This window comes from Plectropomus leopardus, chromosome 20, assembly GCF_008729295.1.
Source record: "Plectropomus leopardus isolate mb chromosome 20, YSFRI_Pleo_2.0, whole genome shotgun sequence".
Lineage (NCBI taxonomy): Eukaryota > Metazoa > Chordata > Actinopteri > Perciformes > Serranidae > Plectropomus > Plectropomus leopardus.
This window is the reverse complement of record NC_056482.1, coordinates 20,680,384-20,694,890: the sequence shown is the minus strand read 5'-3', so window position 1 is coordinate 20,694,890 and position 14,507 is coordinate 20,680,384. Positions and strand designations below refer to the sequence as shown.

Sequence of the window (14,507 nt, the reverse complement as noted above, 5' to 3'; positions counted from 1 at the left end):
GCTAAAAATTACTATGGAAACGGATCAATGGCAAAATCTTCAGTAAGATACTGGGTGGAACCAACTGTGTGGAGGGTAGGTTTATTTATTGATAATATTGATTCAGAATATTTGAAATAGTTCCAATACTCATTTTCCATAGAATCAATATATCAGTACCAGTTGTGCTTACTTGCCCTCTGTTATTGTTGATATTTACTACNTAATTAAAAATAAAAATAAAAATAAATAAAATTTTGCTAAAAATTACTATGGAAACGGATCAATGGCAAAATCTTCAGTAAGATACTGGGTGGAACCAACTGTGTGGAGGGTAGGTTTATTTATTGATAATATTGATTCAGAATATTTGAAATAGTTCCAATACTCATTTTCCATAGAATCAATATATCAGTACCAGTTGTGCTTACTTGCCCTCTGTTATTGTTGATATTTACTACAGTAATTCTACTGCCTCTGCAGAACAAGAAAAGTTGTTGTCATGTTATAGGCTTGTTGTATTTATCTTTTAATGAAAATTTAAAGTTCTTCTCCTTTTCATTTACTTCAGACTCTTGAGCTGCTGTAACATGTGAATTTCCCTGTTGTAGGATTAATAAAGTCTTACCTTAAATCAGTTTCAAGGTATTGTATCAAAGTGAGAAATTCCAGTATCTTGACGACACTTGATGGAACCCTTTCATGACCGCTCATTGCAATCTTAAATAGTTCCATATTTCACATATTGTGGCTTTGCAATTATTTGTTTAAATATGATAAGAAAACAGGGTCCTGGTCAAAAGTTGCACCCAATAGAAGTAAAGTAACAATATCCTGTAGGATCAGTCGATGTCTGTTTATGCATTCAATGTGACAACGTGTCTGACTGTTCTCAAAACCCAGGAAGATGAGGATAACATTTGTAGCCCTGAACTGTTTCTGCTTCTGTGCTTTGACAACAAGATTTAGCAGAGTTTTGGTTTGTGGTTTGGGAGGCCTTAAACTGAATGGCTGTGCCAGGGCTGGCTGAAGAGGGTCAGCAGGAGGGGACAGTTTTTACCTCTCAAAACATTTGAATCTTTTTTTTGCGGGCACATACACACACACCCATAGGCAATGAGCATGTTTTCATGGATATCTGACCATTCCTCTGTTGCTTGACGTCAGTGGAGCAAACTGCTAAACCTCACTGCTGGACACCGAGCCAGGGGGAATACTTTCTGGTCAAAGTCTCTATTTTTCTCTCTCCCTCTCTCTCACACACATAGACACACAGAGGATCGTAAAAGGGTCGAGACAGCCCAGAAATTTCTATTTCACTGGACACTAATCAAGAGGGAACAGGCCTTTACCTTCTTGGCACACATACAAAACACACAGTGACAGCCATGCAGACAGACACACACACACACACACACACACACACACACACACACACACACACACACACACACACACACACACACACACACACACACACACACACACACACACACAAAGTGCAGCTCCAAACCTTGGCATAAACAAAGATACGCATGCACACCCACAAAGACAGAGTGACAAATTTATATGAAGCATACAAAAGGCACCCACAGCAACACCTACATACACAACCCAAATATATATATGCACACACACACACACACACACACTCTGTTTTGCTGCATATCAACTGTAGGAAAGCGGAGCAAACAGAGGAGACAAGATAATAATACAGTCAGTCAGTTTATTCCACTACCTCTGGATGGGTAATTAGAGTGAGAAAAGGAGAGAGACACAGGAAAAGAAAGACACAGAGATAGCAAGAGAAAGAGAAAACCCAATGAACCCTGGCTCACCTCAATTTACACATAATTTCTTTTTTCTAAATCAAGAGTTTGATCAAAATGCACTTTTTGAATCCCAGATAACCAACATCATTCATAGGCCTGAGAAGCATTTTAAACCTGATAATGCAGTGATCAGCCATCTATGAAAAACCGAACAGGGTGTGCAGGTATGTCAGGAAGAAAAGGCCAGAGGAGAGCAACATTGCAGTGCTCCATAGAAATGATGCAGAGGGAGAATAAGAAAGGGTGAAGGGATGGGTCAAGTGTTTTGGGATAGAACGAGGAAGAAGGTGTGGGATTAGTAAAAAAGGAAGCAAAGAACAAGAAGGTTTAGGACAGCAACAGCACATCCATCCTCCACTGCCAATTACCAGATATGCTTCCACGGTTTTGTTTCATGCAGAGCATTTGAGTGGAACGGAGCTGGAGCATTGCAAATTTAATTGGAGCAAGGAGCAGCATTTTAGAAGACTAGAAGTGATGCTCCAGCTGCTCAAGTTCAGCCGATAAAAGTTTGCTCCAATTGGCTTTAATGCCACCAAAATAACAAAAGTGTCAGTCCCGTGTTTTTGACACGGTTGTATGCCCTTCCCAGAATGCTTTCATTTGACCATGTCTTAGCTTCGGTCTTGTATGACAATAGAATCTGCACAGATTACTCTGTTTTACTATTTTGACCCAGAAACCAATTCATTGTGTTGCTGTGTCTCTCTTTTTTAGTTCCGTTGTTAAAGCCACCACTTCTGTATGGTCATGTTTTGATTAAATAGGGTTCATATTTGTCTAACAGTGCAAGGCCTATTTTACTTTTTCTCATCACTGCATGCACAATTTCATATTTTTTACCAAATCCTCCCAAAGATCCTGAATCCCGCTTTCTACCTGCACTATTTCCTGTGTTAGGCTCCCATTCCTTAAACTAAGCTCCTCTGTCTCTACCTGCGCTTTATCTAACTTAGTCTCCCTCCACATCAGCTTCTTCCCGGGGAGACTCTCAGTAACAAACTTGACTTGATCTACAGGCCCCTGTTATGAACTCTAGCTTCATACTGTTTTGCATTTGCAGCTTTTTGTTCTTCCTTTCACCAATCTTGTTTTTTTTTTTTTTTTTCATAAAAAGCCCTGAACTCTCTGCAACCTGTTTAAATAGTGCCAAAACTAACTCTTTATTTTATGAGCTTAAATGAAATACTTCATTTTTGTTGTTTAGGTGCTTTTATTATGCCAACCACTCTCTGCTCTCACACGACTGCCACATTCACCTGTTCGTAAAACTGGTGGCCAAGGCTACTACGAAAGGTGCCACCTGCTACCCCGTAACCATTCTCACACACTTACACATCAGTGAAACAGCCATCAAGAGCAATTTGGGGTTCAATATCTCGCCCAAGGATAATACGACATGTGGACTGAAGGAGCCAGGGGTTAAAATTGCCAATCTTCTGACTGATGGACAACCCTCTTCATCTCCTTAGCCACGCCTACCCCAGCTTAGCTGTCCATCTGACTAATTTCTTTAAACTACCCCAACAGGCCAGAATGCAATGCAACCATATAATGACAATGATTGATCAGGATTGGCAGTTTGTGTTGACCTGCTCAACAAATCAATGTAGCAATCTGTTTGGCTGATTTGTCAGCAGCGATAGGATGTTTAACAAATGGTTGTTATCGGTGGTTGCGTGGCCTCCGCAAGTCGCAGGGGGATATTGGCTGATTAACTCTATGAAACCTGTAATGACGTGACATTATATTTATTTATGTATTTATCTATTTATTTAATTTTTTTATTTTCCAGATTTTCAGGTTATTTTCTTACAGATTGTTATATGTCACTTCTGTTATTGCTCATTCCCTTCTTCTCATTTCATTGAGAGAAATGAAGCCAACTTGCTCAGGTTTCAAAGTATTAATTGATTATCAACTTTTTCCTCCTCCGAACTATAGTTATTAAATCGACTTCTTAAAATCCAGTATCTGTCAATCTCTAATCTGCTCTGGAGGTGGACATCACAGCCACACAATGCATTTCAACATGCATGATATCCAGTGATGACAGCAGGAGCACACAAAAGTGCCACAGTATGAGACTTTCAATAGAAGCGTATGCACACCAAAGTACAGAGAGAGAAAGACGACAAGGAGAGGGAAAAAGTAATGGGTGATATGGGATGAACTAGGGGGCGGTATAAGAGGATTAGTGGAGGAGAAAGAAAGAAATGGAAAGAGATAGAAACCAAGGGATCGGGACAGAATTTTAAGATATGTGGATGGAAAAAGTAGTAGCAGTCAGGGGAAAAGATGATACATACACAGAGTTGTGGAGGGATTAAATGAAAAATTATTTAAAAACAGAAAAAAAAGCCCAGAAGACTGGACTCAGGTCTTGAGAAAAGACTACGTTGGCTGAGCTTCAAAGCGTTTGGTTTTGCATTGAAATGTACAGGTGCTCCTTTACATTGAGTCCACAGAAAATGTGAGCTTGTGCTTATAATGTAATGTATCTAATATTATTAAAAGCAAAAATTCGAAATATTTTTCTGCGGCCTTTATGCTGCCAAGGATTTTTGCCACACCATGTCTCGTTGACACAGCAGCATTGAGAGAAAGGGAAAGGGAAAACAATCTGTCTTGCCAGATTACTCCTGATACCCAACGGATACAAAGAGGCTAAAGCACACAATGACTCTTTTTTTTTTTCTTCGTTTTTTTAATATGTTTGAGTTTCCCTCATGGCTACCCATTGACTTCTTAAAACGAGCCTATTTTCCCATTTGTTATGGCTGTCTGCTACAATAAAGTGATGGGAGTTGCTCTTGTCCTGCAAATAGAGCCAAAAAAAATGAAGAGGGGAGAAATTGGGCAATGTGGAGCGGAACAAAAGAACAGAAAGAGAGAGAAGGGAGAGAGATGCAGCCATGATGATGCTATGGTTAAATATTCAAATGTTGAGTACAACACCTGAGATACAGAGGAGGAGTGAGGACATATGGAAATTCACTAAATCAATAGGGTCCCACTGGAGCTCAAGGCTTGGGTCCTGTGTGATGCTGGAACTGATCTTCATACCAGGTCCAGTATTATATTGTGCAATGTATTGTTTTATTGCGCTTATCATGAATATATAAAGCAGCCTACTGAGCATATAGCTAGTACATTACATACATGCAACTGTATAAGTCAGCCTATTATTAGCTGACTGATCACAGTCAATTTCACATTTCGAAAATATATGCATGCTATTGTGTAAGTGTATTATTAGAGGATGCAATAGCATATGTTCATTTGTTTGAACAACTTAATATTTCAATATAACTGTAACTAATAAAGTTGGGTAACAATTTACAATTCTATCAAAACATTAGGTTGTATTGTTTTTTTGTGATATTGGCGGAAGGCATGTAGGTTATTGAAATAAATGAACACATGCTGTATCCCAGTTATGTTATCTGGTGGACAAACAGTTTCAGCCTCAAAGTTAGGACATGAAAGGGTCTGACAGCGACATTGGGCCCATGACTGGAGCTCTGCAGCTAGACCCTTCTTAGGAGTATTCATTTGACATTTCTTTTGCTATTCCAAGCTGTTACTGGACACAAAACTGAACAATCAAGATTTACCGTGGCTTAAGTTATGTTTGGCATTAAAATTCTCATCCAGTCTTCCACACAGTTTATGCTTTATTGATTCCTGCAGGAAAGTCTGACTCTCTCTCTAGGAGTCAGAGGTCAGTTAGAGCGTCAGTGTCCTGGCCTTGCTCAAGGACACTTGCCAGCACTGCTGACTTGGTCAAAACCCTGAAAACTAACTATTTTTCAATCCCACTGATCGATGTTTGGTAGCCCTCACCTTCCTCTAGATAAAAGAGGAGAGATATCAGCCCTGCTTTCCTCAATTCTTCATAGAGACATCATTTCTTGCAGGTTGTCATCAAGTTTTACTTTCATGGCAATTTGAGATTAAAACTACAACCTGTATGAATTTGTCAATCCACTAGGTCTTACTTTCCAGACCTGCATTAGAGTTTTTAAGACTTTAAAATACTCATTTCACAATGTTTCACAGGGCTGCTTCCCTTGCTGACAGCAATGAGACCCGAGAGACCAGCTGAGGTTGACAAACTGTTGAATTAAATTCTTAGGCCCTGTAAATCCTCTATGCAGGTATTTTCTATTTATTATGATTGACCGAGTACTGGGACAAGCAAGGAGAGTAATTAAAATGGAAGCTGAGTAGCTCTAGCGGTGCCCTTACATGTGGGGCCAAATACTTCCTGGTTTAAACAGGAAGTCCCAGAAGAGATGGAGCACTACACATTCACCCTCCTCCATAGCGATCTGTCTGCAAGGAGACAAGACAATTCCATTACCCAGCGATGTAGCACAGGTCCCCTGAGTGTGTGTATGTGTGTGTGTGTGTGTGTGAGAATGCACACAAAAACAAGCTGCCCACGAAAAGGAAATAGATACCAACTGGTGTGTGTGTGTGTATGTGTGTGTGAGTGGAAATAAGTTGCCTGAGGGTAAGAAATGCACATCAATCTAACAAGAGAACTCACTCTTCCTTCAAGTCATCCTCAGCTAGGCTGAAGGCAGTCAATCAGTGTGTATATGTGTGTGTATGTGTGTGTGTGTGTGTGTGTGTGTGTGTGTGTGTGTGTGTGTGTGTGTGTGTGTGTGTGTGTGTGTGTGTGTGTGTTTGTGGTGTTTCATAGTCTACATTTGGGCTAAACACTTGGTTTAAACAACTGACAGGGAATGGATTATCTAACTGTGAACTTTATTTGTGTGCCGACTTTAATTTTACGTACCTTGGGGTAAGATAAGGATGAGTGATACACATATATTAGTTCTAAGTAAGGGCAGGTCTGCAGAGAGTGAACATCTGTCACTTCAGTGTCCTCAAATGTAAGCTATTCTAATGTGTGCTTTTGTGTTTGCTTCATTCAGTTGGTGCATAGGGCAGGGCATAATTTTATTTTATTTTTTAAATTCTAGTGTCAATACCTGTAATGTCTGATTTTGGTACTTTTGATTTTTTCAGTGGTGAATGTCCTGTTATTTGTCATCCACTCAAATATGGGCTGATACCAATATTTGGCTTAAAAATTGATGCATTGCTCCTAAAAAAATACAGTTGCCTGATACACCACAAGATATTGAAGGGATTAATACCATAAAACAGTATGGCTAAATCACTGAAGGTGGATACATATATCATTTCATAATGTGTGAATGCATATTTTTTTCTGTAGCTTTTACAGCAGACATGCCATTAAAATGCAGACTCATATTTGTTAAATATGGAGAAAAAGACAGAATCTGAAAGACTTGAGAAGTTTTACGGAGAAACAAAAACCAGATTTTGTTACATTTGTGACCTTCTAAAAGGGCTCTCCCTTTTTCTAAGGGCTTTCAGTACAAACCGCATGCATGCAAACACACCTTAACAAAAGCCAAATGGACTTGGCCTCATAATCCAACCCACGCCCGCAACACTGGCGGCTAAGACTTCTGTTATCATTTGTAGCGTTAAGAAGAAAAAAGTCTACACCGCACCAGAGTTTACATAATGGCACCGCTGTGATCTGAGAGCGGCTCAGACTGGATTTGTTTACAAGATTGAGTCTATGCCAAACTTAGAGGAAGAACCCCCCTTTCTTGTGTGATGATTTATGGTATAAATTCATTACTAAGCAGACGCCACTCTTGCTTACAATATAAATGTTTTTCCTCATTATAGATGTTGACAACATTGTCATTACAGTAATGGGAGTGCTCTGTCTGGAGTGCCCTCTTTGTCCTGTGAATTATCTGTCAAGAGTTTTTTTGGGGAAAAAGAATATGTCTTGTCAATTTTCAGCTGGCAGGCTGAGCGACTGGCTAATGGGCTCTTCAGATGGGGAGGGATCATGGACAGAGCTTTTAGATATGCATGGCCTGGTGTGTTTGGAAGGCCATTGTGATTTCACAGCTCTGCACCAAGTCTATCTGTCTGTCTAACTACCAGTGTACCCCTTAATCTATTTGCCTATCTATATGCCTACCATTCTATATACCTGCCAGTCTACCTACCAATACAATCTACCAGTCAATCTACCCTTCATATACCGACCAATCTGCCTAACCATATATGTATCTGTGATTCGTATACCTGTATATTTAGCAACCAATCAATCCATCTACCTACCAATCTATCTACCTGCTGGTTTTCTTACCAGTCCATCAATCTGTCAATCTACCTAATAACCTATCTACCTGCCATTCTATCTACTGATAAATATACCGATCGATATACCTACCAATCTATCTAACTATCAGTCTATCCACCAATCCATCCATCTATAAATCTACTTACCAATACATCAACCTGCCAATCTACTAATCAATATACTAATCAATCTACCTACCATTCCCTAAACCTGTCAATCTACCTACAAATATATACTACAAAGATATATCTACAAATATATCTATCTATCTACCTATCTATCTATACATTGTAAGTCATGTCCTAACTCTGTGTTGTAGCACATTTTTACTGGTGTAATAACTCCAGTTCTGCTAACTGACTGTTAACTGGCAGGCTATGAGTTTTGCAGGCTGAGTATGTGACGGGTCACCGGGGTGACTGGCTGGATATATGACCCTGTGCAGTTGATGTTGTGTTGGCTGAGAGGCTGAATAACTGGCTGGGTGCAGCCCATGTTGTGGTGCCATAAATTGTCTAGCTGACGGCCATTCAGGACAGCAATAGATAGAAGAATGGACAAAGCCAGAAAAGGGCAGGAAAGCAATAACTTCCCCACTGTGACAGCAAGGGAAAAGGATGTTGTATTTCACCAAAGAGTTTTCCGATTTTATGACCTTTTACTTATTAAATTATAATGAACTTTTACTGTCCATGCTATTTCACTTTATCCCACAGTCACTTTCTATCCCTCTATCATTGTACATGTGTTTGTTTTTAGAAGATAGTGACTAAACATGTTGGTGAGCACTCTGGAGTGTGCTGGTGTGTGTCTGTGTTAAAGTGTGTCTTTGCTTGTTTGTTTACAGATGAGATACGCATTTTTTTTTGACATCATGGGGCAATAACATCCTGCTATGTGTGTATTAGCTTAACACGTGCATACAAACGCACAGACACAAGTACTCACTTCTACACTTCTATTCATCAACACACAGACACAGACACACACACACACACAGACACACAGACACACAGACACACAGACACACAGACACACACACACACACAATTTGATATTTGTTGTTTGTACTTTTTGTACGCAATTGTAGATTTCTATATATCCAAAGTGACAGACAGAATATAAACACCCTGTGGTGAAATAATGCAAAGAGAAACAGACATCACAGCAGCACTGAACTTTCACATAAAAACACAAGTCAACACGCACAAAACTGCCATCTCTCAGTGCTGACATTATGTTGACACACTCCTGGAGAAAGATCACAAAAAGCTTCATAAAACTGGTGTGAAGGTGGAGCGAGTGCACATACACACAGAGGGGTTCGGGGTCATTGTATGACGTCCTCTGTTCTTAATGCAAACCAGTGTAAACACACAGCTAACAGATGCCGCCACAAACTAGAAGCCAAAACACAGAGGTTGGGAGAGATGGAGGGGGAGTGGATGTAATGCAGGGACTGAGAGAGTGAGACAGAAAGATGATGGAGACAGACAGGCATGGGCAGGAAAGAAAGAATTCATGTAGGGAAGGAGTGGAAAAGAAAAAGTTAAAAATGCTAAACATAAAGGGAAGAAAGAGAAAAATGAGAGTTATTCGCAAAATTCGAGGTGAACAGACACAAAGGGTGAAGGAGAGAAATGTTAAAAGGCATAGACAGATGGCTGCGCGCTGTTCTCCTGATAACACTTCTATCTGTGTAAAACATAACAAGCCCCCGGTGTAAGTAATAAACACTGCATAAAATCAAACTATCATCATGACGGTAATGACGACAAGTGTAGCCTGTCACGGTGTCGTTATCACTGTATCTGCGCAACCCTTTAAAGTTTCAGGTGACAGATAGCATAATGAAAAAGCAGATAAAAATAGAGAGAAAGACAGAGAGAAAACAAGAAACAAAAGTACAAAAATAATAAGAGACAGTGGGGTAATGATGACAGATAATAGGAGAAAGCAAGCTTGAGACAAAGACCTGTAGTTTAAATGTAGAATTAAAAATGATGTTACCCCCCGTGTGTGCCTCGGACATGACATAAAATTGCCAACTTATATCAACACAATTATGTTCACTGCCAGGCTTGACCACTAAGGTGTTGTTCACACAAACTTGTAATTGAACCCTGATGAATGATCACACTGCAATTATGTCTCTCGCTCTGTCTCTCTCACATACTCACACTGTTTAAGGACACCAAAGTGTCATTATGACGCAGCAAATTGGCAACAAGAAATGTATGTGCACATATGCACTGGTATCAGGGGCTTTGTAGGCCAAAATTCATATGTTTGCCTCCCACATACACGATCTGACCTTTAGCATAGAAAATAAAACCTCTCACATTCATTATTTCCTTACACATTCACGCGAACGCCTCTCTCATCCTATATATTTCCTTAAACATACACAATTAAAACTTTCACATACACTTTTTGACCATGCACACCCACTTTTTTTACCTGGACTATGCACTATTTGACCTTGCACATACATACAAAACATGCCGATTGTCATTGTGTTTGTGAGAGGAATGTTTTGTGTACATGTGAAAAGCAAAATAGTGTATATGCAAGGTAAAAAAAAGTGAATGTGCAAGGTCAAATAGTGTATATGCAAGGTCAAATTATTTTTTTAGTATTAGTTTTTATTTTGTATGTGTTAGGAGACGTACTGAATGTGAAAGGTGTTTGTCTGGATGTGTAAAATAATGCATGTGAGCTGTTTTACTGTGTATGTGTAAGGCTAGATAGTGCATGTGAGAGGCAGAAATATTAATTTTGGCCTACATGGCCCCTGATATACTGGCCTGCACACAGACACGGGGTACATACATCTCTCCATCTCTTTCTCGCACACATTCTGGTCTGTTTATGCATTGCGTCATCCACCCCGCTGACATAATCTACCATAGCATAAAACTCATTAATTCAGTATTATTTCAGCATCCAGTAATTCATCATAGCCAATAAGATTAGCCAAACTGTCACACTCCCATACATTCTCATTCATCAAATATTTGCATGGGAATGTTACTTCAGCTTGGGGTGAAATCTCGATGGGCGGTTTTCTTGTTTGAGCTGATGCTGTTGACAAGTGGATGGAATCAAACAGGTGTGGTTTCCTGTTTAGCCAATGGGGACATGTCCTGACCACCTTTTCACTTTGTCCCCACACTGCTTTGTTTTATTTTGCACATTGACTTCAGTTAAATAGGAGAAAAGCTGTTTACTGTGGCAAAATTTTGACTTAGGCAACATAACCAGTTTACCAGTATATTTTAGTCCTGAGGTGGGTTTTATAGTACAAGAGTGTCAGAAATAAGAAATCTGGTATGGGCTCATACTTTTCAATGTCATGGGAGTGATGAATTAAGGGTCTTCTACTGCAGTGTATCAAAATGTGTCACTTTTGGCACCGTTCTGAAGTGGCCTGCCATGACTGATGCCAAAGATGGATCTAATTTCACCTGCTAGCCAGCTAGCAGCTGCAGCAGCATGACTCCTGTGGAAATCGAATTTAAAATGTTTCCTTTTCCTTTTGCTACAAACAGACACAAATAAGTGGAGACAGAAAGTGAACACTTATAAGTAAGGACATTCTGGCCAGTACAGATAATTCAGAAGTGCATCTGTGGTTTTTTTTTCCTTTCGACAATAAGAAAACATAAACATTTCTCAAACCTGTCATTTAGAAATAAACAGGCAGCCATCAATGACAGAGCATTAGTGCAGTGACAGATGTATTCAAACAGCAGAGCTGACGCAGGGAGGAGGAGGTTCAGGCGCAGATTAGAGGAGGGAGTTGTCACAATAAATGTGAGGTATTAGTGGATGTTAAATATATAAAATTGGAAACACTTGTGCTGGGAGGGGACATGTTAAGACATGTTATTAAATACCAGATTTAATGCAGGTATTTTCATTCTCATTGTCCTCAAGACTTCTTTACCAGTCTATATTATCTAAACACCATTACTATGCACAGACTCAGTGTATAAAACCTTCACCATCAGAATAATGGATCTCAAACGAGGCCATTGTCAACTCACAGGCAACTGTGACTTGCCATTAAATTGAAATTCATTTAGCTTTTGTATGATTATTAAAATGCACAGCCATAACTGCAACATGACCAAATGTCATTTTAACAACTCATCATTAGAGCTTGTCAGCTGTGTAAGGGCTTATCAAGACCCATCAGAATTCAAGTTTTACATTCAGCCCTTCAGATATTATAACTTACTATTAAAATGGTCATTTAACTAAAGGGGTTTATTGTGCGTGCAACAAAAATATGGTCGTAAAACAAACAAAAAAAAATTGCACTTCTGTTTTGAGCCCCAAAGTGTTAAATAACGTGTTAATAAATAATCATGAAAGAAAAATAAAATCACATGAATAAAATCATTAATAAAAAAAGAGATAAATAACGTTTAAAAGTAATGAAACTTAACTTATCATAAAATGTTATTATCAGTTTTATATATTTTTTTCTAGGACTTTTTTATATCAGAGGTCTGTTTTTATTTCATGATGGCATTTTTCACAACAATAATTGTATTTCTTGTTATTTTTTTTACCATATTGTCACTATTTATTTATGTGATGTAGTCATCGCTTTTTCACCTTTCTTCTAACCATATAACCCCTGCCTCCAAAGCAGCAAGCTACACATCTGCTATCAGATGTATCCACTTAGCACTTGTTTGACTGACACAGCAACGTTCAAGAACCACTCACATTTCAGTGACCAGCAGCCTGTGGCACTGACTTCAAATATGATCCTAAGTACAACCGTAAATGCACAGCCAGCAGGACAGCCACAACATAATCATTACTTTTCTACGGTGTTCAAAATCACAACGGTTAACTGCAGCTTCAAGTCAAGTTTCATATTTTTGTGTATTTTTTCTGTCTTTGCTTTTTCACACACATACAAGTGAAAATTCATAACTTCTCCATTATTAATTCATGTCTTTCTTTGGACATGTAATTGCATCGTGGACAATCACACCACACATTTTCATCTCATCTCTGTTCTGCTCCTTCCTTTCACTCTTTACTGCTGCAATGACCCAGCTCCCCTTTTGGGATGATTAAAGATTCATCAATATGAAATGATATTCGGCGGGCAATTGTCTGGCTACTTACTGCCGATGTGGAGGTAGATGGTGTCACGCCTCTCTCCGTGCGGATTCTGAAAGCAGCTGTAGAGTCCGTTGTGGCCCAGGTCCACTTCGGTCAGCATCAGTCTGGGACCCTCTAGACGGTGCTGGGCCTTCACATCTGTCCCGTTCACCTTCCACGACACTGATGCGTCATTGTCCAGGGAGCCACACTGCATGGTGACATCACTGCCCATTCGCTCATACTGGTTCCTAGCAACTGGAAAAAGACAAAGGCAGAGACAAAGTGTTAGTGATGTCAAAAGCCAATAACAAGTGAAATATCTACATGGTTAAATCTCTGTCCCGTGTGCATACTGGAAACAAGTAGTCAAAATTAAAGCCTTTATAATAATACCAGCATGAGGCAAAATATCCTGTGTGGGGACATAGCTGCTTATTCTTCCTGTCATACTACTTCCTAGCAACAAGACAGACAAAAGCAACAGTTTTGACAACTTTTCAACTGATGTAATGAACTGAATTTGGATAAATTTAATTATCATTTGGCCCAAAGTTAATCTCAATATTTTTAATTTAAAAACTATTCAAAATGGCAGTTTTGTGAAATTCATGAACAGTTATGATCTAATTTCTTCCAAATATTGTCAATCATAAATTGTGAGTGTCATATTTTGTTCCACACAGTGAGCCAGCATTGGTTTCACCCAATGCTGAGAGACAAGGCACTGGAGGAAATGTTATTTTTAGTGTTTTTGCAAAAGTGAAAAAAGATCTCCTTCTTTTCTCACTTGTGTTACCCGTGTTACTTGTACCCCGGTATGAATGACCTCACTGCTGACACCAAAACTGCCTTTGTTCACAGGGTCAAAAAAGTTGTAGGGACCGTGACCTCGTGGGTGAAGGGATATATGTCAGCCTGATGGGAGTTGTAGTCAGGACATTGGGGTTAGCTGCCCTGCTCTGTTTATAACTCCCCTGGGCCCTGTCATGACCACACAAAGTGAAGACCTCAGATTAACACTTCAACACTGCAGATCATCAGCACAACAAGAAACAATAAAATATTGATCCCCATCTAAGACAAAAAACCCCGTCTATGAAGAAAGGATAAAAAAAAGTGGCCCCATCGGCCTGGGATGAAAGGCTGTCAAGATCCTTGTCTTGCTCTGATGTCTCTCTCCTTGTCTTTCCCTTTTGTCTCTCTGTCCCCTCCCTCCTTTCTTTGTCATCACAATGCCTCACTTTTTGCTGTTTTTTTTTTACTTGCGCTCCTTCTCTCGATCTCCTCAGACGTGCTTCTCAACGCAGCTGGTACAGATGTCAAATGTAGTGTTTCATGTATATTTCATGTCCCATAAC

At 39.5% G+C, this 14,507-nt stretch overlaps 1 protein-coding gene across 2 annotated transcripts in view; it reads right to left on the bottom strand.

Annotated features, from left to right (window-relative positions):
• cntfr (ciliary neurotrophic factor receptor) overlaps window positions 1-14,507 on the bottom strand; it is a 158,663-nt gene that overhangs the window by 102,886 nt on the left and 41,270 nt on the right. For both annotated transcript variants that reach the window (XM_042510003.1, XM_042510002.1), the window contains one exon: window positions 13,171-13,404. In XM_042510003.1, the coding sequence (XP_042365937.1) occupies window positions 13,171-13,404 (234 nt within the window). The remainder of the gene's footprint in view (window positions 1-13,170; window positions 13,405-14,507) is intronic.